This window comes from Chelon labrosus (assembly GCF_963514085.1).
Source record: "Chelon labrosus genome assembly, chromosome: 17".
In the NCBI taxonomy this organism is placed as follows: Eukaryota; Metazoa; Chordata; class Actinopteri; order Mugiliformes; family Mugilidae; genus Chelon; species Chelon labrosus.
In genome coordinates this window covers 9,654,304-9,678,676 of record NC_140350.1, presented here as the reverse complement: position 1 = coordinate 9,678,676, position 24,373 = coordinate 9,654,304, and the positions used below count along the sequence as shown (strand labels likewise).

The window sequence follows — 24,373 nt, the reverse complement described above, 5'->3', positions numbered from 1 at the left end:
GAAAAACTGGGCCGTTTATCTGTCCGCTCACGGTCAGCTTCTGCAGATTCCCACAATGTTGCTTCCTTTAGCGTGTAAGCAAATAAACACGAGAGCTCACACGGAATAATTTATGATTTTGAATTCTGCCCTTTTAATTCAAGCCATAAAAGACATTTATTTTGCCAGCAATGACCCCCTAAAGGAGGCAGATTAGGAGGTTGTGCATTTACGCACAAGAAAATAAACTGAATTAAAATAAAAGCACAGCAAGTAGAGTTCTAAATAAATTGAACTGTGCGCAAATACAATACAATAAAACAAGTAATAAATAAGAAAGAAACAAAACACTACAGCCGGGGCCTACTGAAAACTGTTTAAACTTATTTTAATCTATGGATAATAATAATAATAATAATAATAATAATAATAATAATAATAATAATAATTGTAGTAATATTTTTTTTTTTTTTTTTTGTCCTAATATATGTTCGACTAGTTGTATCGTTGCCATTGAGGCTTTTATTGCCAAACCTCCGACCGGAAGTCTTGTCTCCGAGTGTTCTTTCTGACCTAACGGTGGTGCGCATCTCACCGACCGGGAATACCGATTTCTGAACATTTCGGCCTTTTCCCCCGCCGCACCGCAAGCTGTGTTTTCCTGCGACCTGCTGCAAAGCGGAGCGGGTTGCACTGGCGTCACGGGGTTAAATTGAAACATCGCGTCGGTCAGTATTATGACAAACCGAGATGACACACATCCAGAAGGAGCCGTGTTTGTTTTGTATGGCGAAATGAAGCAGGGGGTGGAGAGTCGCCACAGAGACGCTGGGCTCCGGCCAAACATCACCGCATTTTAGCACTTATTCGATGCTCGGGATTTGCATTGCATTGCATTCGCTGCATCGCTGATCGGCCGTAATTTTTTTTGCAAAGTGCACGGCGGAAAATGCAGCTTGCTTGAGGACACCCCCCTTCCACATATCCATTGCTGCCATGATAGGCAGAGGTCTCCTCTCGACCACGGCTCGGCCGTTTGGAGAAGAGGCAGATTGATTTGGGACGGTGGGTCGCATCTGCGGATGTTATTCAGTCTCTGGAGCTTGTAAATATCATCCGCGCAAACACACCGTGATTCTTACTCAGGGAAAAAAAAAAAGGAGAAAGAAAACAACATGTCTTCTCGACCTGCATTACCGTCTGGAAACGACAGGAGTACTGGAGACCATGTAAGTGCAATTTCAGTCTGTAGCCTGTATTTGTGTGCATGCAAATGATAAATCGTGCATCCTTAGAAAAAGAAAAAAAAGAAGCTTCCATTAAATGTGTGGCCTTTTGCGTTCTCTGGTTTTATTCACAGTGCATATTGGAGGGTCGTAGATTGTGCTTCCCCCCTTCTAGTGAGACTAAATGGCTGTAGAAGTGGCATTTGACAGATATTTGAGCAGAACGTGCTCTCGAAATGGGCTAACCTTGAATGTCTGCGCAGGGAAAGAGCTGATGGAAGGCAAACAGCCCGGAATGAGTCCATCCGCATATGATAACGCTCAGCGGATATGCGCAGAAAGCCTGAAAACCAGCCGTCACCTCTTATTATATGGCTGTGGAGAGATAGTGATGTCACATCATACTCCTTGCCGCTGCTGCTGCTGCTGCTGTATGTGTGTGCGTGTGTTCCCCAGAAATTGGATGGGTGGGACGAGAGCACAAGAGGCCAGAATAAATGTACAGAGAATATCTGGGTTGTTCGTTGGAAGCGAGGGGATTACTGCGTAAAATGATGTGCAGTCCATTGCTGCGCAGCCTACAAAGCGCCCAACCCCAGAGCCAGTGGGTGTCAGACAGCGCCATACATTGAGTACAGTGGAAAACAGTAGCGGCCTGCAGAAAAGGCAGAAGCCAAAACGGAATAACAGGTTCTGCATATCTATCTATCTATCTATCTATCTATCTATCCTCCTTTATGATAGCATGGTAACATGACTGATTGACGTTGCATTATGTCATTTCACTGCCCTAAACACTTCTGGCAAGACCCCCCTCCCCATCTGTTTGTTAGCAGAGCTCAGCACAGAAGGATGGTTAAGCCAGTAGATGTGTGTGTGTGTGTGTGTGTGTGTGTTTATGCATGTGTGTGTGGAACTGGATGTGCAGAAGTGTGTGCGTCCTATGAGATGCATGATTGATTGAGAATGCAGATCCGTTCCCACCATTAGAATAGACCTGGATGTGCTTTCATCGCTCTACAATTAAGTGAAGATGACGGATGAGTGAACTGAGTGGATGAAATGTTGCCTCGCCACATTGGCACAGGTGAGGCCCCCGGTGTGATGTGTAACGTACAGTCGGCGGATTAGTGCACTTGTGCTCGCTGCGCGCCGTGTGTGTCACTCCGGTGCCGTTTGGAGCGGTCGGCGGTGGAGATTGTGGAGAGAGGGTCCAATTTGGCTCTAGGTGGGGCGTGGGAACACCGAATGGTAGCATGGAGAGGAGGGAGGGACCCGAAGGTGGGGCTTAAGGCTGCGTGGCTGTGTTTGTATGTTTGTGTGTGAAGCAGAGAGCAAGATGACATGCTGGGGGGATGGAAGTGTGATGCCTCGGGGCCTAGGACTGGCCAGGGACCACTGTGCCGGCATCTGCTCCCTTTTTCTTTTCTTCTTTGCTCCTACAAGCCTCTTTCCACTAGTTACCCATTCTCTGAGTGACACAGTGGGGTTTTTTGCCCACTATCTAGCAGATATCCTGGCATCTCTCTTTCCTGCTTCGGCACTTAATTTACCCTACACACTCCCTGCTATCCAGTCTCTGTCTTTTCTCCTATGTTTTTTTTCACATGACATGAAGCTGCTTCATGCTCTTATACGTCAGGCTTTGTTTGTGTAAATGCACAGTGTTGTCGCGCCTTTTTCTTCTACTCTGCTTCCTTCCTTGTGACCCAAGCTTGGGACTCTATCTGCCTTGCACAACAATGTCTGAAGCACTGAGGTCCAGAATCAAGTAGATAGCTGTTTTTAAAGCGGCCACACGTACCAGCGCCAATATTACCGTAACCCCTCCACAGTCAAGTAGTAGCCCACTAAATGTATTGATGATGATCCCATAATGGACACAATAGGATCTGAGTCTTCATGTGCTGGACAACAGCTGTTAACAAGTGAACATCTGGTGGATTGATTGTGGCGATATGGCTCCAACATGTCACCTTCTAAGCCAACCTGTTGATTATGTATGTATATAAAGCTTGGCTGTCGTCTGTGGTCTCCACAAATGTAGCAGATCCTCAGTGAAACTGTTCAGTTGCTGCCTAAAAACAAGACAGCAGGAAGTAACCCTGGTCATTTTACTTCTGGAGACCATCAGTGCTTCAACAGACAGTCCTGGATGTTCCTTTACCAGCCTGCTGCTGCTCTGTATGATCCTGGTGTTGGCGAAGTTGGTGACCCCCCTCCTCTCCATCCACCTATTTCTCCCTTCTCCAACATCTTCTTCTTCATTTTCTTCCAGCATGTGTCGCTGGGGGCCAGCCGCTCAGACAAGTCCACCAGCCAGTCCAGCCGCTCGCTGGGTGCGCGGTGCAGGAACTCCATCGCCTCCTGCTCCGATGAGCAGCCGCACATCGGCAACTACCGACTGCTCAAGACCATCGGCAAAGGAAACTTTGCCAAGGTCAAGCTGGCTCGGCACATCCTGACGGGCAAGGAGGTGAGACACAAAAGCAGCGGAGGCTACTCGATAGATGATTGAGAAAAAATGATGTTTGCATAGTGTGGAAAGGTATCAACGAGCTAATGTTGCTGCTGTCTTTAAGATGTGATTCAGTCCAATGTTGAGACAAAAAAAAGAACCTTATATTATATCACCTAATTGACGTCGTTTTCAGTACACTTAACAACAACATTTAGCAGCAGAGAGCAGCATGTGCCTTATGTTAACTCCAGGTTAGTACAAGAAATGGGTTACAAGTCGTAGGATGTAGTCTTTTAGGTAACCTGTGTGTGATGTGCTGCAGGTCAAGTGCTGTGAGAAATGAGTTCAATAATACATTGCATACATTATAAAGAGTGGCCAATTTGTCCAGCGCCAGCTATCTACCAGTGGCATTCCTCGGCCCCGTCACTCGGCCGATTGATTAATCGGTCGACTACTAATTTAAACAGAATTATAAAGCCATAAATCACAACATAAAAACCATATTATAAAAGATGGCTTGATTGAAAGGACTAAACAAAATGACTATTTCTTTATCATACTGAACAGGGAATGGTATGGTTAAACTAGGGGGCATGGAAGTGTTAATTAGTTTTAGGATGAGTTTTTAGCCCATGTCCTTTTTGATACTTTAAACATTTTAATACCAGTGTTTGGCAGAGATCTGTCACTGTAGCCTGGTTTAGCTGCAGCAATTCTATTCAGTGGGGATTAAAAGCACTCAAATTTATTTGGCTAGTTTCTTAAAGTAAATGTTTAGTTCGGCCTGCATTTACTTGCTTTAGTAGACAATTGTATACTATTCATGTAATTGTAATTTTTTCTTGATGTGTTTACTTTTCCTCATGAAAAAAACATTGTTATCTTTTCCAGGTTGCAATAAAAATCATTGACAAAACTCAGTTGAACCCAACCAGCCTACAAAAGGTGAGTTTCTTTTATTGAGGTACAAATGAAACGAGTTACTCTGTCTCATACTGTCTGCCCTCATAAGCAGCAGCAGCAGCATAACATTCAAAATATGGCTGACCTTTTTTTTTTCTTAATGTAACATGCTGTTTGAGGCTTGGAGAGAGGTCCAGGTTTATCCTCAGCTGTTTCTCCCCTCAGAAGGGGCAGAAAGGAGAGAGCAGCTGATAGAGAGAGGGCTCGTGGGATGTGATGCTGTTTGGCAGGTGCTAGGGACTGGATGGGAAAGAGAGGAGACCTCTGCTCCAGAGATCATCTCTCGTCTCTCTCTGGGCTAATCGCTGCCCTGAGAGTGGGGTGACTCATCCTGCAAACCGCGGTCACCCAACCCATGCTATCTTTTTATGTGCTTGCGCTCTTAATTTATTATCCCCAAACACACATTTCAGTGGATAACAAAGGAAGCCGCAATGAGTTTGTATGAGTTTAGAAGTGGTGCTTGGTTTTGCCACCATTCCTGTGTGAGAGCTGTTCTTTTCCTGCTGGTCAGCACGTTGTGCGTTGAGTTGTGAACATTCGAGGCTTGTTGTGCGTGAAGGACAGGAACAGGCAGGACAGTGGACGCTGGAGATGGATTCATACACAACTAGAAACCTGGACTGGAAATGTAGACGCAACAAAGCTTGAAGGCATGAAGCCCATTCGATCATGGGTTGATCACAGTCCCAGATACCTCCATCTTATCGCTCAATCACAGCAGTCGGAAGCCTTTCTCCTTTGTCATGTGTGCGTCATGCGGCTGGATGGCACAGTCAGATAAAACAATCTTAGAAAGACAAAGAATGCAGACACACTGCAGTGCTGTTTAAGTGCACACATGGGCCAAAGTGACAGCAGCATTTAGCCATAAGTCTTTCCCTGCCTGTCCCTTTTCTCCTTCTACCTCCCTCAGCCTTCACAGGCTCCTCTGCCCGTGGGCAAGAAGTGAACAGAGCAGAAGGATCAAATCAGGGACAAAATAATCATGCTTTAGATGCGTGTTTGTGATTGTGTTGGACTGGAATACATCTGTACGTCTTGTTGCACGCAGAGAAAAGGACAGTTTTCCTTAAACATGAGATGCAACGTTGAATTAAAGCAGCATGGTCTCCCCTTTAGGTCTCCCCCTCAGTTATGTACATCCTACTGGATCCTATTTCATAGATCGTTTTAGGGGTCCACTTAATATGTAAATGGATGGCAAAAATGTCCAGTAGGATTTATTCAGAACAGCTGCACTTAACTGTTACAACTGTGTATATATTTTTAAGTTGGCACCATTTATAGTCAGTTCATCTGCATTGCCAGTGCAGCAATAGCAGTGACCTTGAGTTGTAACAGTGTGATCAAGGCTTTGGTACATAAATGCATAAAGTGCTCACTGTTTTCTTTTGCCCTTTTGATCACTGGCTTCCTTTAATCCTGATACTTTGACTCATCATATTTCTGGTGCTTATATCATGACAGAAAATGGATTTTCTTTACCTGACCTCGTGAGCGTATAACCCCCTTTTGCAGGAAGTATAATCACATGATCCCATCTTTCTGCCTGTTGCTTTTCTTGGCTGGACCGGCTCGCTGTGAGAGACAATGGTGCAACATTTAAAACAGGATTGAGGAGAGAGGCAAAGGATTGGCTGTCGATCGGAGAAAACACTCCACAATTGGCCGGTGATGATAACAGACTTCTTTACATACCCGTGGGCTAGAGAAAATCCTTAGGACTGAAGACATTGAAGAGCCTATATTAGCATAATCTGGACGGTAATGTATGTAGAGGGGAGAAGGAAAGGGGATGATGTGTTGTACAGGAGTGGGTAAACAGGGGGAGGAACGGTGAGGGAAGTGAAATCGCAGCTGAGAAAATCTAAGCTCAACATCCATGAAGGAGTTCTCACAGATAGGTAGCAGTAGCATGTGCATCCATTCTGGCAGCGTCACTGTAGGCCTGCTATTTATTTGCAGTCGTTAGCAATGACCGGGGTCGAACATGTTGCCGGGGGATTGTTTATTGTTTTGACGGATCTGACCCGCTCTGCCCTGCCGTGACGAGCAGGGAATTAATGGGACAGCTTGGATGATGAGACGCTTCGGCACTACGTATCCCAAGATTCCCTCCAGCACAGCTGGAGAAGCTGGGAAAGGACCGGATCTTAATACCTGGGTCGCTATGGCAACAGTGACGTTGGGGCACTGCTAGAGGAGAAGACTGCAAGAGGAATGAATGAAGGGGGAGGGAACACATCAGAAATGGGGGGCTGAGAAAGGAGAATAGAAAAGCTTATCGTACCATCATAAAATATATAGTTTTATATTTTGTATTTTATTTTAATGCAACATGGAGGTTCTAGTTCCTAGTTTTCAGTGAGGGGCTTTTGTCAGGGGAGTGCACTGTTCTGCACATGAAACCAAGGGAGCTGGCTCAAATTTAATCCTTTGCACTGCTCTGACAGAAGTGTACAAATATATCCTCCAGAGAAGACATAGCACATGCAGGGAGAAGTGCTCAAACGGAGTAGAAGGTCTGATTTTGGCTGCAGATTCGTCACATTTGTGTGTGGGTGATTTGTAATTGTCGTTTTTGGTTTTTAATGCTGGGGGAGGTTTTTGCAAATTCTTTTAATAATGCTGCTTGTTATAGAACAAACGTATCTCCTTTTACTGGTCTCAGTTTGATTACAGCAGTAGCGCTGATTGCACATTAGTGCGCTATAAAGACACAACTGTATGCTAAATATACAACCATGCCTTTAATGTAGACTCCCTTTACTAATCTGTGATGTATCAAAAGAATATTTTCTAAATGCTGTGGCATTGTCTGACTGAAGGGGGATGGTTTAAACGGAAGTATCCGACGTATCAGCTGTGGTGTAGTGGTTAAAGGAGGAGCTTGTTACTGGAGGATCACAGGTTTGCTTCCCCACATATCCATGGCTTAGGTTCCTAACTCCCAATTTGCTCCTTGGGCACTACACAGATGCCAGATTCTGCACAGTAATTGAAATTTTAAAGATGCACAGATCACAATAGTGTGATTTCAGTCTTTAATATGGATCCTCCTCCAAACACATGTATTCCTACATATCCCACTCAATTGCATCTCTTTATTAAGCCCTCCATGGTCATTGTGAAAGTCTTGTCTGCAGCATGTTCCCATTTGGGAACCAGTTCTACAAAATACATTATACAGATGTACACACTCAAACTAGCATGACAGTTCTCTGGCATCATATGGTTTGTGGGGCCTGAAAACATGGGTCAGAAAACGCTGAAATATCTGCAAAATACCCTCATTGCTGAAAGGAGACGATCAGTCAAAGGCAGCGGCTGAAACGTGATGTTTATTTATCACGGCATTAAAATTCTGTTTGTTCTTTCAGCTCTTTCGGGAGGTACGAATAATGAAAGGCTTAAATCACCCTAACATAGGTAAGGCACATATATACTGCGCTCCTTGTTTGTCAGTCTGAAGTAGCATCCATGCATGTTTGTGTGTGTGTGATTTGCTTGCCTGTGTGTGACCAGACGGAAGAATAATGCTTTGAATAAGCTGTGGAGTGTTCATTGACCGAACAGCAGCGAGCGATGTCTCACGCCTCATATAGAGGTCACGAGGTTGGATTTTCTTAAGCTGAAATGTCACATGAATCAAAACCCCCCACAGCATTAGTGGCGGGTTCCTCTGTATTAAGACAGACAGGCAGACAGACGGCTGTGCTGTAATTTATAATGTGAGCAGGATTTGTTTATATATGTGTGTATGTATGTATGTGATTTTAATCTGTTTCTGTGTGGGTTACAGTGCAGCTGTTCGAGGTGATTGAGACGGATAAGACCCTTTACCTAATCATGGAGTACGCCAGTGGAGGTGGGTGCATCAGCGGTCATGTCCAGGAAACGCTGTGATCATGCGGTTACAGATTTGGTGTAACTAAACTACTTGTAGGCTCCAACAGAAAACTCTCGACTATTTAAATCATTTTATAGTTTTAGTTCCTCCCTTTAGATGTGGAGTGAAACACAGCGTCTAGGAGTAAAATTATCTGTTTTCTGTCTGCAGAACTGCTTAAAGAAATAGTTTAACAAATTTACCAAGAGTCAGAGGTGGAGATTGATTCTAGTCTCGCATCTGGATGCAAAGGGTCCTCTAAAAGCAGTGACAAACCAAGCAGACGGTTGTCAGTGACGTTTTCAAATGTTGGGCTGTTGGTGAGCATCTGTGGCCCTAGATTCTGTCACGCAGCACTATCATTGGCTTTTCAGACAATTCAGCATGTTGATTCGGCATTGGAACAAGTCAGCGAGAGAGATCTCTCTGATGGACTGGCTTTTTAACAGTGCACGTGAAGAAACACAGAAGTGATAAAAGTAAACCCAAACAAAGTTTAAAGATGTACGCAGGATGCTTGTCTCGTTTTTTCACCTTTATCTAATCTAAATATTCAAAGACACAAACATTTCCTTCCCCTAGTGTAAAGCAGCAAGATTAAGGAGAGGCCAGCTTTGTATAACAGCTTGTTGCTCATCCTAGCCTCCCAGCTAATAGAAGATACTGTATTTGACAGCTGGTCGTGAGCTATAGTCTTTGTGTTGTGCTCAGCTGCAAGACACAGACGCAGGCGACGTGAGACGACATCACAGGGCCCCTACCTTCACACATAGATCTGCACGCCTGTTTGGGCATCTGTAATTGTGCATGTACTATACTGTACTTGCCAAGGAGAAATAGAAAGTAAAAAATTGAGAAATAACCTCCTGAAAAACGTCCCTGTATCATAGGTCTATGTAGAAACTATTGAGCAAAACCTTTAATACTGTCAACCATTCTTCTTTTAAGCCACATATGAAAGACACAATCTTTAAATTAAAAATAACTGCAGACTCTCCCTTAATAGCTGATCTCATGAACATACAACCATAGTGTACAGTATGGGACCACGTTTTAAACAACTGAGCAACCATCTGTGCTGCCACTTAAACTGGCTTGAAATGCTGTCTCAGGAATAATGTCAGCGCACTGCATTGGATGTCTCCAATGTCTCCTCTTCTTTTTCCCCCCATTAGTCTCATTTATGTTTCTATTTGTGTCAATTTCTTGTCGCCAATCCCCGTTTCTGTGCTCTGGATGAGACTATATTATTTGCTTACTGTGACCTTGGACAATGTGACAAGTTCTTACAGGCCCATATCGACTAAAGTCCTGAAGAGAAGACCATAAAGGTGTACGGGGTAGCTTTCGTGGTGCCCAGATGCCTGTGAAGACCAAAGTCTGTCTTTTTGGACAGTACGTTTAGTTGTACACAATCAATGGCAGATGATCAGCCAGCACCATCAGAACTGTAGCAAAAAGCTAGCGGTTACTACAGCAGCTAGCACTAGCATGTTTCTGCTAGCTGCTGTAACTAGTGGCTAGACAATTGGTCAGTTTTAGCAAAACAGCAAAACCACTCCAGGTTGCGTTAAATAGCTGGTATATACAGACAAAATGGGAGATGAATGATGTCTTAAAATATTATGGACCATATCTAGACCATGAAAAAGTTATTTGATGCAATTAATTCAGAACCCTATTTAAAAGCAGCAAAAGTGCTACCATTGACCATCCTTTGCCACTGTAAGCCTGCACCAAGCCAAGTAGTACTGTTGCAGCAAACCCTTGAAGAATGTGTTGTTTCATTCTTCCAAAGTGTCATAGCATTATTTAAATGCAGCAAGATATAAATTAGTGATTTTTCACCTTATAATGGAGTTCCTTTTACACAGACTTAGCTGCTCCTCCCTGTTTCCAGTCATTAGTATGATCATCTAACTGGCTGCAGCTTCATACTGAATAGATAGTATGCAAACACATTACATGTCCTTACAAGTCAAACTATTCCTTTAAGTCTGTCTGCGTCCTGTGTTTCATGTGATTACAACACAAATTTCCCTGGGAGAACAATAAAATTGAAGTTGATGCATTGAAAGCACTTGCACCTTATTAAATATTAATAACAGAAGTGATTGGAATTGAATGTTTATATCAGCAATATTAAATTGACTAATAATATGACTGGAACGTTCCTGTGCTCACTCACAGGTGAAGTGTTTGACTACCTCGTGTCTCATGGCAGAATGAAGGAGGTTGAAGCCAGAGCCAAATTTCGACAGGTATGAATACTTTTGATACTCTTGATGGCCGCAGCACACCGATCCTCCCGTTTACTCGTCAGTGCTTCAGGTTTGTCCGTCTCCTCGTGTTCACAGATTGTTTCCGCTGTCCACTACTGCCACACGAAGAACATTGTCCACAGAGATTTGAAGGTGAGAAAGCTCAGAGGATGTTTTGGGCAGCTTTCGGAGATGGGGGGGATTAAGGCTAGTCCTCAACTAGCAAATTTCTTTCACTGACAGATTACACTGAACTGAAAGTTATAATCTGGGACTAGTCTTAATCTGTGTCCGTGAGAAGTGTCCTTTAGCATCTTAATCACGCTGATGAGGGAAGAGGCTGTTTCTTTAACAATCTGGGAGGGTAGCCCCCATTCCTATTTGTCTCTTATGATGTCTTTTTTTTCTTCCTCTCTTCTCTCTATCCAACAATTTTTCTCTCCTTCACCCCCTTACCTCCCACAATATGTTGTTTCTGCTCTCACTCCCGCCTCACGCTCTCCATGCCGGCCTCGTCCTCTCCCTCAATGTATGTATGACTCAGGCAGAGAACCTTCTGCTGGATGCCGATGCCAACATCAAGATCGCCGACTTCGGCTTCAGCAATGAGTTCACACTGGGCAACAAGCTGGACACGTTCTGTGGCTCGCCGCCCTACGCTGCTCCTGAGCTTTTCCAGGGGAAGAAGTACGATGGGCCTGAGGTGGACGTCTGGAGTCTGGGAGTCATCCTCTACACGCTGGTTAGCGGCTCCCTGCCCTTTGACGGGCAGAACTTGAAGGCAAGTGGATCGGAGCAGGGATTGTCTGTCTGGGGACACGTAGAGGCAGGAGTTTTCCTCAGAGAGTTACTGTTACAATAATGGGTTTATGTGTATGGCATGCATAGGTGTGCAGTGTAGTTCTTATAGCTGGTGTGAAGGCCAGAATGCATACTATAGCAGATGATAGGAATGGTTAGTCGTTTTTACTCCTCACCATCTCATCTTCAGTAATATCTAAGTTTTAGCAGATATTTAGCTGCGTAGTGTCACTATGTTCACTAACTAACTTTGTCTTGTGACATTTGTTGCTGGACCGATTGTACACTGGGTCTATCAAAGCTTTTTTTCACCTGAAAGGATCTCGCTGCTGTGTGGGAAATGAACATTTATGAAAGCACAGAGAAACTTTTCTTATTCTAAATCTGATTAAATTGTAAGCCATACAACCAAAATAATAAACTAAAAGACCCTACATTATATGCTTTAGAGTGCTCTGCACTGTGGCATGATAATAGTTACTTACTCAGTTTACGTGATTTCAAATGAGCCCTTTCTTATTACGGATATTCAATGGATTTTTTTATTAAGGGAAATATATCTATATAGCATCTTTAAAGAATTATCCCACTCTGCTTAAAATGTATGTTTGGCATTTGTGTGCTACAGTATTATTTTTTACTTTATCAACTAACTCTTCACCGATCAGCCACAACATTATGACCACTGACAGCGGAAGACTCTTGGACCTGGCATCCATGTGTATGTTACTTAGACATTTACCACCCACCTAGACCAGACCAGGCACCCCCACCCCATAGCAATGACACTCCTTGATGGCAGCAACCATCCCCAGCGGGATGCAGCCTGACACAAGCACATGAAGAACAGCACAAGGTGTTGACCTGGCCTCCAAATTCACTACATCCCAAACTGATCAAGTATCTGTGGAATGATCCACAGAGGTCCCTCCCCTCAATCCGGAGGACCAAAAGGCCCCCACTAACAACATCCTGTTGCCAGACACCACAGGACACCCTCAGAAGGCCCATGTCCATTCTCTCTTCATCCCTTGAATTATCACATAACATACGGCTATGACCAGAAAATATGAATCAGTCGTTAGGATTTAAATGTGCGAGCTATTTAATCTACTGTATGAACTCATGTGTTCCAGTTTTTGTATGTTTGCGGACTGGGTTTTTTGTGTGTTTCTTAGCCGTTACTCTTGTGCTGTGTGCTTGAGTCTAAATCTGCCGGTCAATGTTACCAGAAAACAGTTCACTGTGTATACATGTGTCTTACCTGTGAACACTCCTGTTTTTGCCAGCATTTCTTCCGTATTTCAAGGCTTCTCTCCTGGCATCTTGTTGTCACTTTATTTTATTTTGATTAATCATCATATGTTGATCCTTAGGTTATGTATGTATGTTTTTCTGATGCTGGCCAAACTACTACCAGATGATCACATGGCTCTCTGCCCAGGAAGGCAAGCCAGTTGCGTGCTGAATGAAGTAACTGGTTAACTTGCTATTGTCAAACTGTCAAGGCAGGACATCTTTAAAAACCCAGTTACACCTGCAAATTGAAGCAGAGTTGAACTGAGCAGTTATTATTTATATCTAGTCACCAGGAGAGAGTCCTGTGTACACTGTGTTCTTTATGTGTGCCCTGTTGAGGGTCGTGGGACCTGAATGAAATGTACTGACATGAAAGAAAAGGACACGGTCAATTTGGCTTCACCCGTTTCATGTGGCTTCTATTATTGTGTTTGGCAGCCACAAAAGACTTTTCACCCTCAGCCGTTCAGAGCTGTTTTTTTAAGAATACTGATCAAGATATCACGGCCACCGTATCATTAAAAGGTTTTCACTTTTTTTTTTGTCCTGTAAGGTTATTGCACAATTATGTAGTGAGAACTGCTGCTAAAAAAAATGTTAAATAGTATAGCCAAAATCCAGCAGATGGCAATGAATGCCCCCCTAGAGCTTTACCAGAGGGTGGAGACAAATATGCATTTAACCCCCCTCATATCTAAGTGCACCCCAACGTACTTCCTGCAGCGAAGGACGTGGGGTTTTAAAATTTTTATGATGCAGACACTGTTCCATTAGACTTCAGTTATCGGTGAATGTCAGACCGGTGTGATATGCGTTTATGGGTGTTGGATATGTTGTAATTATATAAGGCATTCCACATTATTGAGTGGTTGTGCTCAAAACTGTCAATAAACAAGAGATGAGGACAAAGATTCTTTTTAAACTGTACATTTTGTAACTGGATTCTGGTGTATGTGTTGCCTTCATCATTACTGTATGTAACATGTGATTGATGTGATCAACAGGAGCTGAGGGAGCGCGTGCTTAGGGGGAAGTACCGTGTGCCCTTCTATATGTCCACAGACTGTGAGGGGATCCTTCGCCGCTTTCTGGTGCTCAATCCCTCCAAACGCTGCACCCTTGAGGTGAGCAGAGCAATTCACGTCAAGTGAAGCTAAGGCACTTACAGAACATGAAGTGAAATTCAGACTCGGCTGAAACTTTCCTGTGTTTTTCTTTTCACAGCAAGTCATGAAGGACAAGTGGATAAATTCAGGATACGAGGGGGAGGAGCTGAAGCCCCATATAGAACCCGTCGAGGACTACAGCGATCCAGCTCGCATAGGTGAGTCAGCTGGGCTTTTGCTACTGGAGCTTAAGCTGCTGGAAGTCTTGTCCATTGAAGCTTACATCAACATACATATACAATGATAGGAAAGATATAAAAAGATTTGCAACTCTGTCACATTTCTTACATTTTTTATTTTTTTTGTGTGTCAATTGTGTTACTCAGAGGTGATGGTCGGGATGGGCTTCACTCCAGAAGAAATCAAGGACTCGCTTCTCAATCAGAAATACAATGACGTCACCGCCACCTACTTACTGCTCGGCCGCAAAGGCGATGTGAGTTCTATAAATCTACCTTTTTTATTGTTTGTTATGTTGCGTTATTATATGGTATGCATAAGGACTAACAGTCTTACCAGAGAAATTAGCTATGAAATATCAGGTTGGCTTTTTCTTTGAATACCACGTTTACATGCAATAATACTTCAGACAGCGAACGGCATCATTTCACATGAACATGAACACACATTTATTCAAAATCCTGTTTTCAAATGCAGCTGTGTTTAATTTGTTAATAGCATAAATGTCCATACAAGGATTGTTTGCCAAAATATAAACTAAATTGCAAATTTGAGATTTAAATCAGAAGTGCCTGGCGGTTCGTTTAACCTGTTAAGCAGCAAATCAAACTATTTTGATAATGAAACCATACAATAATTGTCATTTTCCATCATTCTGTGAAAAACTTTGATCAGATTTTATGCTGTGAAATTGGAAGTGTGCAGCTCTTCATCCAACAGATCACTGTGGCTGCTCCTTCTTTTGGCTGCTCCCTTAAATATTTCAAACGTGTCTGTGTGTTTTTAAGCCCTAAGCTAAGCCGCAAGACACATGCCTTTGTTGTGTCTACTTTATAATAAAAGTTAGCTTGTCTTAAATGCTGTGTTCATGTTTCTGTTAGTGCTCAGAAATGATTGAGGTTTTATGCACTGGGTCATCCTTTCTAACACGTTTCTATGCGATCTCCCCGGGACAACATAGGAGGGCAGTGAGGCCCGCACTGCTAGTAGCCTGTCCCTGGCGAGGGTACGACCCAGCCCCATCACTAACGGGACCAACAAGCACTCCTCAGCCACTGGCTCCTCCTCCTCCTCCACCTCCTCCTCACATAGCAAGACTCAGCGTAGTGCCTCCACCTACCACAGGCAGCGACGACACAGCGACTTCTGTGAGTCTCTTCTCTAACTTCATTCTGAGCCGAATATTTATCAAGGCTTGAACCATTAAGCTTCTTAAGGCCCGAGGACCAAAATTAGTCGTTGGTTGGTTGTCCCAACCGTCATTAAATACATAGTTAGTTGTGTTACATCCTCGGAAACCAAGCACTACTCTGGAGCTGATATGGAAACTCTTCCAATTCTTTCAGTCCAGGCGTTCAGGTTTTTAAGATAACGCTGTAACTTGCTAGATCAGCCACACTTGACGTGTCCCACCCTATCTACAGAATATTCCTTATATGAGTCTCTGTGTGTATGCGCTCTGCTGTCCTCCACAACAAAGGCGGGCCCTCCATGCCCGTCATGCACCCCAAGCGGAGCCCTACCAGCACGGGCGACCGGGAGCTGCGGGAAGGTCGGATGCCTTCACGTAAGGCCAGCTGCAGCGTGATGGGGAGCCACAGCCTCCCTCCCTCCAGCCCAATGGTCAGCAGTGCCAACAACCCCAACAAATCTGAGATCCCAGACCGCCGCAAAGACATGACTGCCACCACAGTAAGCTGGGCACATTACTGAAGGGCTGTGTAATCTTCATCAAATGGGATATACCCAAAATTTAATTTAGAAAAAAGTCAATCTGGATTTATAATCATCAGATATTTTTTATTCAAGATTAAACGAGCTGAATTAGCTACTATGATGAGCTGTAAGGGTTGTACTTAAAGCAGCAGAACTTGAAAAATCTTGCTAAAAGAACAACTTCTTCAACTTCCTGTGACTTTTTTAATTTTTTCAGCATATATCTTCTTCTTCTTATGCCTTTCTCTGTAGAATAACATCCCTGGAAGCGCAATGACACGCAGAAATACGTACGTGTGCACGGACCGCTCAGGTGCTGACAGACACTCTCTTCTGCAGAACGGCAAAGACAACAGGTACCATTTTGTTGTCGCGGTTCATATTGGCGAGCACAGATCTTTCCTAGATGGATTTAACAAGTACCAGCTATTTCAGAGAAATCATGCAGGCCTGTGGCAAAAAAAAGCAACAATTTATAAAATCTGAAATCATATGTTAACATTCAAAGGCAGGTGCCTGATCATGTTCGCTTAGAGGGCCAGTCATTGTCGCCTCCAGTTTCTCTGCTGTCTGGAGGATGTGTGAAAATCTGAAATAGAACTTCATAGTGCGCCTTTTGTGCCTTGGTATCTTGCTGTCCGTGTTCGCATTGTGTCTGCATTCTCTAAATCAGGCAGAGGAAGAAAAACATTTCTTTTTGGCATGGAAGCACTGGAAGACAGTGGAGGATTGAAATAAAGTACATAAAAAAAAAAAAATCTATGGGCCAGGTCATTTCAGTGCGGCTATTTTATGGACAGCTGCAGTTATTTGAATTGAAGCAGAAACATGCTATTTGATAGCCTGGAAGCCAGACCAACTTCCCCGCCCAAGGATTTTTTTTTTTGTGGTGGAAAGGTCTGGAGTCGCTCCACAAAATGGCTCTGATTACTTGGAGGACTATGCAGAGTTATTTTTTTTTTTTCAGTTGAGACACGCCTCATAATGAAATACAAACGGCGTCTTGCCAGACTCATATTCTGATAAGAAGGCCACCATGAAGGCATGTGATATGTTTTGCTTGAATATAGGCTAAGTATGGTCAAATAACATAATTTACAATCCTAACTTTTTATACAAGGTGTTTTTTATCTAATAAAATTGTGAACAATACTACAAAATAAATGAAATCGATAAAGAATATACATTCTACGTCAAAAATCTTTCAAAAAGACCTTATGGCTGAGCTTTGCAAAGCTAATGTTACCCACCATCAAGCAGAAACTGTTCAACCTCTGATCCTTCTTTATGCCTTTCAACTGTTGGAGGCCTGTCCACTGTTGTCCAATGTTTAAAAGCCTCTTCCATGTTAATACTGCTCTTTTCCCCTGTCTGATAATCCCTTCTTTTAATATTTCTTTCTCTTTGGCTGTTTGCTGGGCGTCTCCTTCTTGACAATGCATTTATGGGAAATTCCACATATTACCATGCTCCTCTTAACTCCCCCTGGTCTGTGTACAAGCAACCGTATCTACACCATAGGATTAAAACGATTACACTTTTAGGAAAGATATCGTACACTAGTAAAAACAACAAATCCAGCGTTCTTCTTCTTCCTCCTTGCAGCTCCCTGAGCCACCGCATGGCTGCGGCGTCTCCCTCCACGCTCAGCATTGCTGGGGCCGGAGCGGCTTCCTCCTCTTCCTCTTCGGACCGGTGCCGCCTGACCCGAGGCTCCACTATCCGAAGCACCTTTCACGGGGGACAGTTGAGGGATCGCGGCCCCCCAGTTTACTCTGCCCCGCCCACATCACCCACCCTGTCCCACCATGAAGCCAGCCCGCTGCCCCACGCCCGCACCAGGGCAACCTCCAACCTCTTCACCAAGCTGACCTCGAAACTCACTCGCAGGTAGGCGTGCACTGCGTGTCGCATATCACATCAGAAGACATAGGACTCTGGTGCTGAACACCAGAGCCAAACAGGAATGAAAATGCTTCTCTTAACCCTCTTATACACCCTTCAAACACATTTAAATCTTCGTTATGAAGACATTATTTATCTTTTCTAAATCCACCCATTGGCAAGGTGACTTAACAGCTGAGCAGTGCCAGGGTAGCTGTTTCCCCCATTCCCTGTGCTAATGCTAAGCTTAGCTAACCATCTCCCAAACTAGCTTGCTAACTCTATCCCTTTAATTGTATGTCATATATATGACATATCATTAAATTAATTCAGAGCTTTGCAGTCAATTATTTAGCCAGTTGCTGCACTACTACATTCACAAGTGTATTCTCAACTTTATTCTTTTAGTACTTTTAGTTTGATTAAGGCCCCATTCAGATCTTACATTAACATCCATCCACGAGCTTAAAGTACAGGTCTGCACACACCCAGGACACATTGAGCATTTGGGAGATGCGATCTCTGCCCACATGTGGAGGCGGTCTGGGCTGCATTTACCACATTCCTTTGTTAGTGTGAGTCCCGAGTCACATTAGAGACCTCCTACTCAACAGAAGTTTTGCCTCATTAATTTGGAAAAAAAACACAGTCACTATCATAAATGGTTGCCTCAAAAGGAAAAAAAAACATAAATGATGTCTAAAAATGAGCTTTTTAAAGTATTAAGTCCCTGGCACTGTTAACTGGCTAAATAATAAATAAACCTTAACAAAAAATTAACAAAAGAAACGATCTAATATGAGTACACGTGTTTGATTCGGTCATTAAATAATGTATGAGCATGCTGTTAATTATTGATGCGATCATGTCGAGGTATAAGGAGCCAGGTGGAGTTAAGTGGATGTCCTCAATCACAGATGTCTTCATTTACCATTATTATCAGAGATTACAGTCTGTATGGAAGCTTCCAGGGTTGGAGTTATAATCTGAGTTTTGTGCATGCTTAAAAATACATAAACGTCAGGGCGGACATCAGTAAACTATAACTTGTGTGCCAAAGTCATGACACACACACACAACAACGTCCAATGACTGTTTTGCTGTAGACTTGTAGTTCAGCATTTTTCCTGATTTATTAGTGCCTAGTCAAATATATTGGGTGTGTCACAAAATATGCTGTTCCCTGTTGGAATTATGACTTGAGAATTAGCAAACTTACAAGAAACCGAGTCAAAAGTACTCCTTAACTGCAAATGTCACAATTTTGATTAGTTATATATTTAGTTAATATATTTTATTTAAATGTTTTTAGATACAAGATACAGTTATTGCTAATTATGCAGCATTAATAAGCTGGTAAGTTTATTTGTTTTAGACTTTTGAGACAGTTTTGCATGTCTTAGCTTTTTTAACTTTTTTTTTTTTTTTTTGCAATTTTGGATTTGGAGCTTGTTTAACTGCTGCAGAAAAGTTCTCTTTAAATCAAACCAAGGCCAACAAATATATGTTATTATCACATAGCATTATTGCCGTGAAGTTCTGCCTTTCAGCTCGAGAACAACCTATGTATGGATCCGTGCTTATCAAAACATTTTATTTGCCCAGACCTTTTGGTAAGCCCTTCTGCGGCCCTGGATTATCCTCTGCTCCCCACTCCCTCCCAGTCGTCATAATCACACATGTCTAATCTTATCAAACCGCAGCTTTATCCCTGCCAATCAGCTCCTGCGCTGTGCTCTTTTCCTTCACTTGCTCCCCTGTGATTGAATTATATTCTCTCTTACTGCCCCCAACCTCCTGCCCTTACCTCTTTTTCTCCCTCTTTATCTTTTTCTGCTTCCCCCCCCTATCATGGCATCAGGGTCAACCTTGACCCGTCCAAGCGCCAGGGCTCAAACAAATCAGTCTCGGGTTGTACTCTTCCACAAGGATCAAAAACAGTTAGTAAGTTCCCATGTCTCTCGCTTCTTCTATTGTCTGCATGTGCTGCCCCATCTTGTCTGCCTGGTCACACTGGAACTTCCTCGAGTCGACTCGACTTTCTCACGCTGCTCGTGTGCATGCCTCGTGAATCATCTTCACTCAAAGTCCCGCACACTTTGGTTCAAGCATGGTTGCAGTCGAGGAACATTCATTTAAGTTTTGTTTTTAACTTTCATTGTCCCTAGGGACTGTGTAACAAGTGTTTTACTCCTCTATCATCCTGTGCATAAACATACCCTTAGAAATCCTGTTTTATATTTTTATTTGTGGTTTATTGGATGAAACTCATAAATGTTTATTCCATTTGTTGTTGGGAATCCCGAATAGGAAATGTGTTGTCCAGATGTTGTAGAACATCATTTATAAGTGCATGCTTTGAAAGTGAGGAAATGGAAAAGTGCATTTCGATAAGGTGAGGACGCACTGTTCTTGTTGCTAAAGCTTGCTTGGTCTCACTGTATAATATCCCCTGCTGAAGGCGTCTGAGAGTTGTGGGTCAGTTAATAAGGCTTCCTGTGGTCTAAGGATGACCTCTTACCCTGCCTGTTTGTCCTACAGGGTCACAAATGAATCTGAGGGAATCAGGAGATTTGCGGTCACAAGGTCAGTACATGAGTTCAAACTGCTTTGACAGCACCAGAAAAATAGATGACATGAGATGTGTAGTAGCAGTTGTGATGCATTATCTGAGTACTTGTCTGTTTCCCCTCCTTCTTTTCCTAGTTGCCATCTACCTGGGTATCAAAAAGCGTCCGAGCCCCGGGCCGTCGGACGTGGCTGGGATCTGAGAGGAGGTGGGAGGCGGGACCCTGCGGAGGTGGTACTGGCTCTGCGGGAGGCGGCGCTCGGATGTGGCTGCCAGGTCCACCATGCCGGCCCCTTTCTGCTCTCCTGCACCCACGGCGTGGCAGGGGGCCGCGTGGCTTTCGAGGCCGAGGTGTGCCATCTTTCCACTGGCACCTCCGAGACTTCTAACGGGGTGCGCTACACACGACTCTGGGGGGCACCGCTAGCTTTTCGGGACATTGCCACCCAAATCTCTAAGGACCTTGAACTTTGAACGGAAGGCGTGTTTGCGTACAAGTGTGTGTTTCTGTGTGCGTGTTTATGTGTGTGCGCAAAGGGAATGGAAGAAGAAAAGAAAAAAACAAAAAAAAACAAAGAAGGGGCGAGGGGCTGGACCCGAGAGAGAAAAAAAAACTTCTCCTTCTGTCTCTTTCAAGACTACCCACCCGGCACACACACACATATACACACACATACACGCACGCTGATGCACACCTGTTCCGTAGAGTCACACAGACTGAAGCACCCCCGTTCACTCAATCACCCCACCCGGCTCAGCCGACTTGTTCACTGAGCTACTGCACCCACCGGACCTGGAACAGATGGAATCTAGTTGAATATTTTTTATTGCTACTCTTAGCCATAATGACTCTTTATTTTGTTATTTATTGTTCTGATCATTGTTTTTACCCACTGTCACTTTGGCCACTTCAGAAAAACATCTCTTGACGTCATCTCTTGACCATCCAGTCCTTTTTTTAGAAGTCTTCTTTTATATGTCACCTATACATTTTTTTTTCCTCTACAATGATCAGGGGCTGACTTTGCGTCACCTAGGGACAACGACATGCACAAACACGGGAGACGGTACGACTTAGCAACCGGATGAGCAGCTTCAGACCGTTGCGTTGCTTTCACTTGTGTACATACAGCAAGGGCAACGGCGCTGGATTAAGGTCAGTGGGAGCTGGGTTGACGGGCATTTGAAGCAGCCAATCAGAGCCTGGTGTGGTACACAAAAAAAAAAGCCAATCGGCAGCAGGCGTTTAATGAGCCGGAGGGATTTTGAACTTCCTCAGTTGTTGTAGTTATATGCCTTCTCAGTCACGTTATTATCTCTGCGTGGCAGGAGCAGAGATTTAAAACACAAATGTGAAAAACAGACTCATTGGTCAGTAAAAAAAAAAACAATGCTTTAACGAAATTCAAAATTAAATGAGTACAGCTGGTTTGATTTAAACCTCTTATTTCATTGAAGAATGAAATGGCTGCTCTCTGATTGGCTGCATTCGCTGTCTGTCACTGTTCTTCATTGACAGCAAAACCAGTCATTCGGATATTCCAAACCCCCCTCCTCCCCCAGTTTCATCCCTTCACCTTTCTCCCTCGGCATTGTACTGAAGACACAGCAGCAGGAGTCACACTTACACAAGAGAGAGACCTACTTCTAATCCAAAGCCCTCAGCTGTTAAAATCTTTCAAGGTGATTTAAAGCAACGGTGAGCTACAGATGTCATGTAAACACTGCCCTTAAAGGCAGTCTGCCCCCCCCCCCCCCCCACACAAAATAGCAGTGATACTGTTGAGCCGGGTGTATTTTCAGTGCAGTGCAGCTCTTTTATTGGGTCTATTCTGTGCCATGTGCTCACCTCAGTCATCATATCAGAATTTCGGTGAGAAACACCTAGAACGGCTCAGCTAAGCAGCAGAACCTCTCAGATTACACGCTCACCTTTACACACACAGAGGTAACATACACTCCCAAGAGTCCACCCTCCTTTTCTTGTGGCACCGTATATGAACGTCTCTGTCCATTATTAATGACTGTGGGGATCATGGGGGAGTGTTCTGTGTCTAGAAGGGCCAAGTGAAGGCATTGTGGACAGTGTTTTCTTCTTGTTAGTCCAGTTGCCTTTAAAGTGAAGTACCCCCAGCGCCTTCATACAGTACATATTAAATGTATAAAAAAAAAAAGAGACAGAAAAAAACTGAGAAAGCTTTCTACTCTCCCTCCGTTTTTAGTGAATAACGTACTGTGATATTTACGTAGGCTACAGAGATCATATTGTTTGGCTGCTGATTTACTGTTAATAATATCTCTCAGTTGTGGCTTTGCTCATGGTGACCCAAACCACTCGCACCATCCCACCTCCATCCCGTTCCATTCCTACCCATCTACCCACACTCACCGACTCCCTACGTTTAAAAGGGACGCCGACCTTATCTGTCCGCCGCTTTCATACGTACCACCCACTTTTTTCTATCGTCACAATGAGCGTCTGGCTTTGTTTCTCGCGGGGAGACACTCAGCCATCATTCACTCTCACGTTGTGTGACATCTCAGTCCAGCTTGGTGTGTACTGTTTCATGGAGCCTAATGGGGGGGAGGCCACTGCCTCCCCTTTAGAGTGAGAAGCAGACACCAAAATGGACACCAGGAGTCTGTCCTTGTCCTCTCCCTGGACGTTTCTCATTGTGGTGTATATTAGCATTAGGTAATATAGACCTCAATGCACTTTGCTTTGACTTGAATCAGCTCCTTCCAGTGTACCTGTATAGGTAATACCCAGAACTAGCCACTGGAGGGCGCCAATGTCTTAAATGTGAAACACTTCAATTTGTGGATATTTGCACAGGTACTTTATTTATTTTTTAGAATAATATCATTAAAAAAAAAACAGGATTTATATCAGTCAGTTGATGGCTGTATATAAAATATATGAATATAGTATATATCTTAGAGCTCAAGGTTTATTTATAGCTAGAGCAAGGGAAGTAATTCTAGATTAAAGCAGTTTCTGTCAGTGACAATGGGGAACAAAACCAACCTGCAATCCTGCATGACTTCAGAGTTTGGGTTTTTGGGGAAAGTGAAACGTGATGCACACCTAGGATCGGAAGCTTTATGAAATACAGACACAGTTTTAGACACGGATTGCTTGATGAAGCGCCAGATTATTCCCCTTTCACGAAAACAAACTGAAGGGCTCGGGTGAGTTACAGTGATTTCATTCCACCTTGTTGCTAGAGGATAGGTTCAGTACATTCAAGATGGCGTCTGAGTTCTTAAAAGTCTTTGGATATGCCATAAAATGTACCACAATGTACAGTATGTAAGAAAAAAATGTATTGAGATCTTGCACAAGGACATTTGCGGTGGTAATAAATTGTCAGTTTGGTTCCTTTTTAACGTGAATTTACACAGATCCTAATAACTCCATAGACACGCTGAAAGCCCCGGGTTGCATTCAAGCCATAGAAATGTTATGTAACTGTTGCCTGATCACAAATACGTGTCAGGTTGTTTGCTGAGCATTTCAGTGGAAATTTTTGAAGTAAAATGGGAAAAAAAAGCAAATAACTTATTATGAAACATTTCACTCTTAGTATAAGATGGATGAACATTGTCTTAAGCTGGAATCTACTGTGAAAAATTCTTGAAAAGGGTTTTTGTTGACCTGAGTGTTGCGTAAATGCTTATGTACCTGCTCAGCGACAGTGTGTTGTGGGTCTGGTTCAAGTGATGGATGATAACAGTATTAGGACCCTGGGAGGCTCAGTATTTAACATGCACTGTCTTTTCAAAACTGATTTTTGGAAACAGTTGATGTTATATGCAAGATAGACTGAAGAACACGCATAGTTTGACCTGTATCAGTAATTATACTGTTCTGCTGTTTAATTCCTCCCCTCAGAAGCAAACTGTAAACTGAGATTGAGTGGTTGTGGTATTTAAGGAGATCATGGAGCTGAAGATGAATAAAATTCACTGA

The 24,373-nt window shown here is 43.4% G+C and overlaps 1 protein-coding gene across 3 annotated transcripts; it reads left to right on the top strand.

The window, feature by feature from the left end:
* Window positions 1-638: 638 nt before the first annotated feature.
* Window positions 639-24,373, top strand: mark4a (MAP/microtubule affinity-regulating kinase 4a). Of its 3 annotated transcripts, XM_084565087.1 has the most exons (18): window positions 639-1,208; window positions 3,484-3,681; window positions 4,561-4,614; window positions 8,016-8,064; window positions 8,438-8,503; window positions 10,715-10,785; window positions 10,882-10,938; window positions 11,330-11,566; window positions 13,890-14,009; window positions 14,110-14,209; window positions 14,378-14,487; window positions 15,193-15,379; window positions 15,712-15,923; window positions 16,200-16,303; window positions 17,553-17,837; window positions 19,693-19,779; window positions 20,373-20,417; window positions 20,538-24,373. In XM_084565087.1, the coding sequence occupies exons 1-18, from the start codon at window positions 1,155-1,157 to the stop codon at window positions 20,872-20,874; spliced, it is 2,373 nt and encodes a 790-aa protein (XP_084421213.1). In that variant the 5' UTR covers window positions 639-1,154; the 3' UTR covers window positions 20,875-24,373. The 3 variants fall into 3 exon arrangements, with proteins under 3 accessions (XP_084421213.1, XP_084421212.1, XP_084421211.1); XM_084565086.1 differs by lacking the exon at window positions 19,693-19,779; XM_084565085.1 differs by lacking the exons at window positions 639-1,208; window positions 19,693-19,779 and having other exon boundaries at window positions 2,954-3,681.

What these genes read in the sequence shown, in the direction of transcription:
- mark4a (XM_084565087.1), top strand. Translation starts at nt 1,155, where the DNA reads ATGTCTTCTCGACCTGCATTACCGTCTGGAAACGACAGGAGTACTGGA. An exon ending in ACAGGAGTACTGGAGACCAT is followed by an intron (nt 1,209 to 3,483) that starts GTAAGTGCAATT and finishes ATTTTCTTCCAG; the next exon opens with CATGTGTCGCTGGGGGCCAG. An exon ending in CCAAACGCTGCACCCTTGAG is followed by an intron (nt 14,010 to 14,109) that starts GTGAGCAGAGCA and finishes TTCTTTTCACAG; the next exon opens with CAAGTCATGAAGGACAAGTG.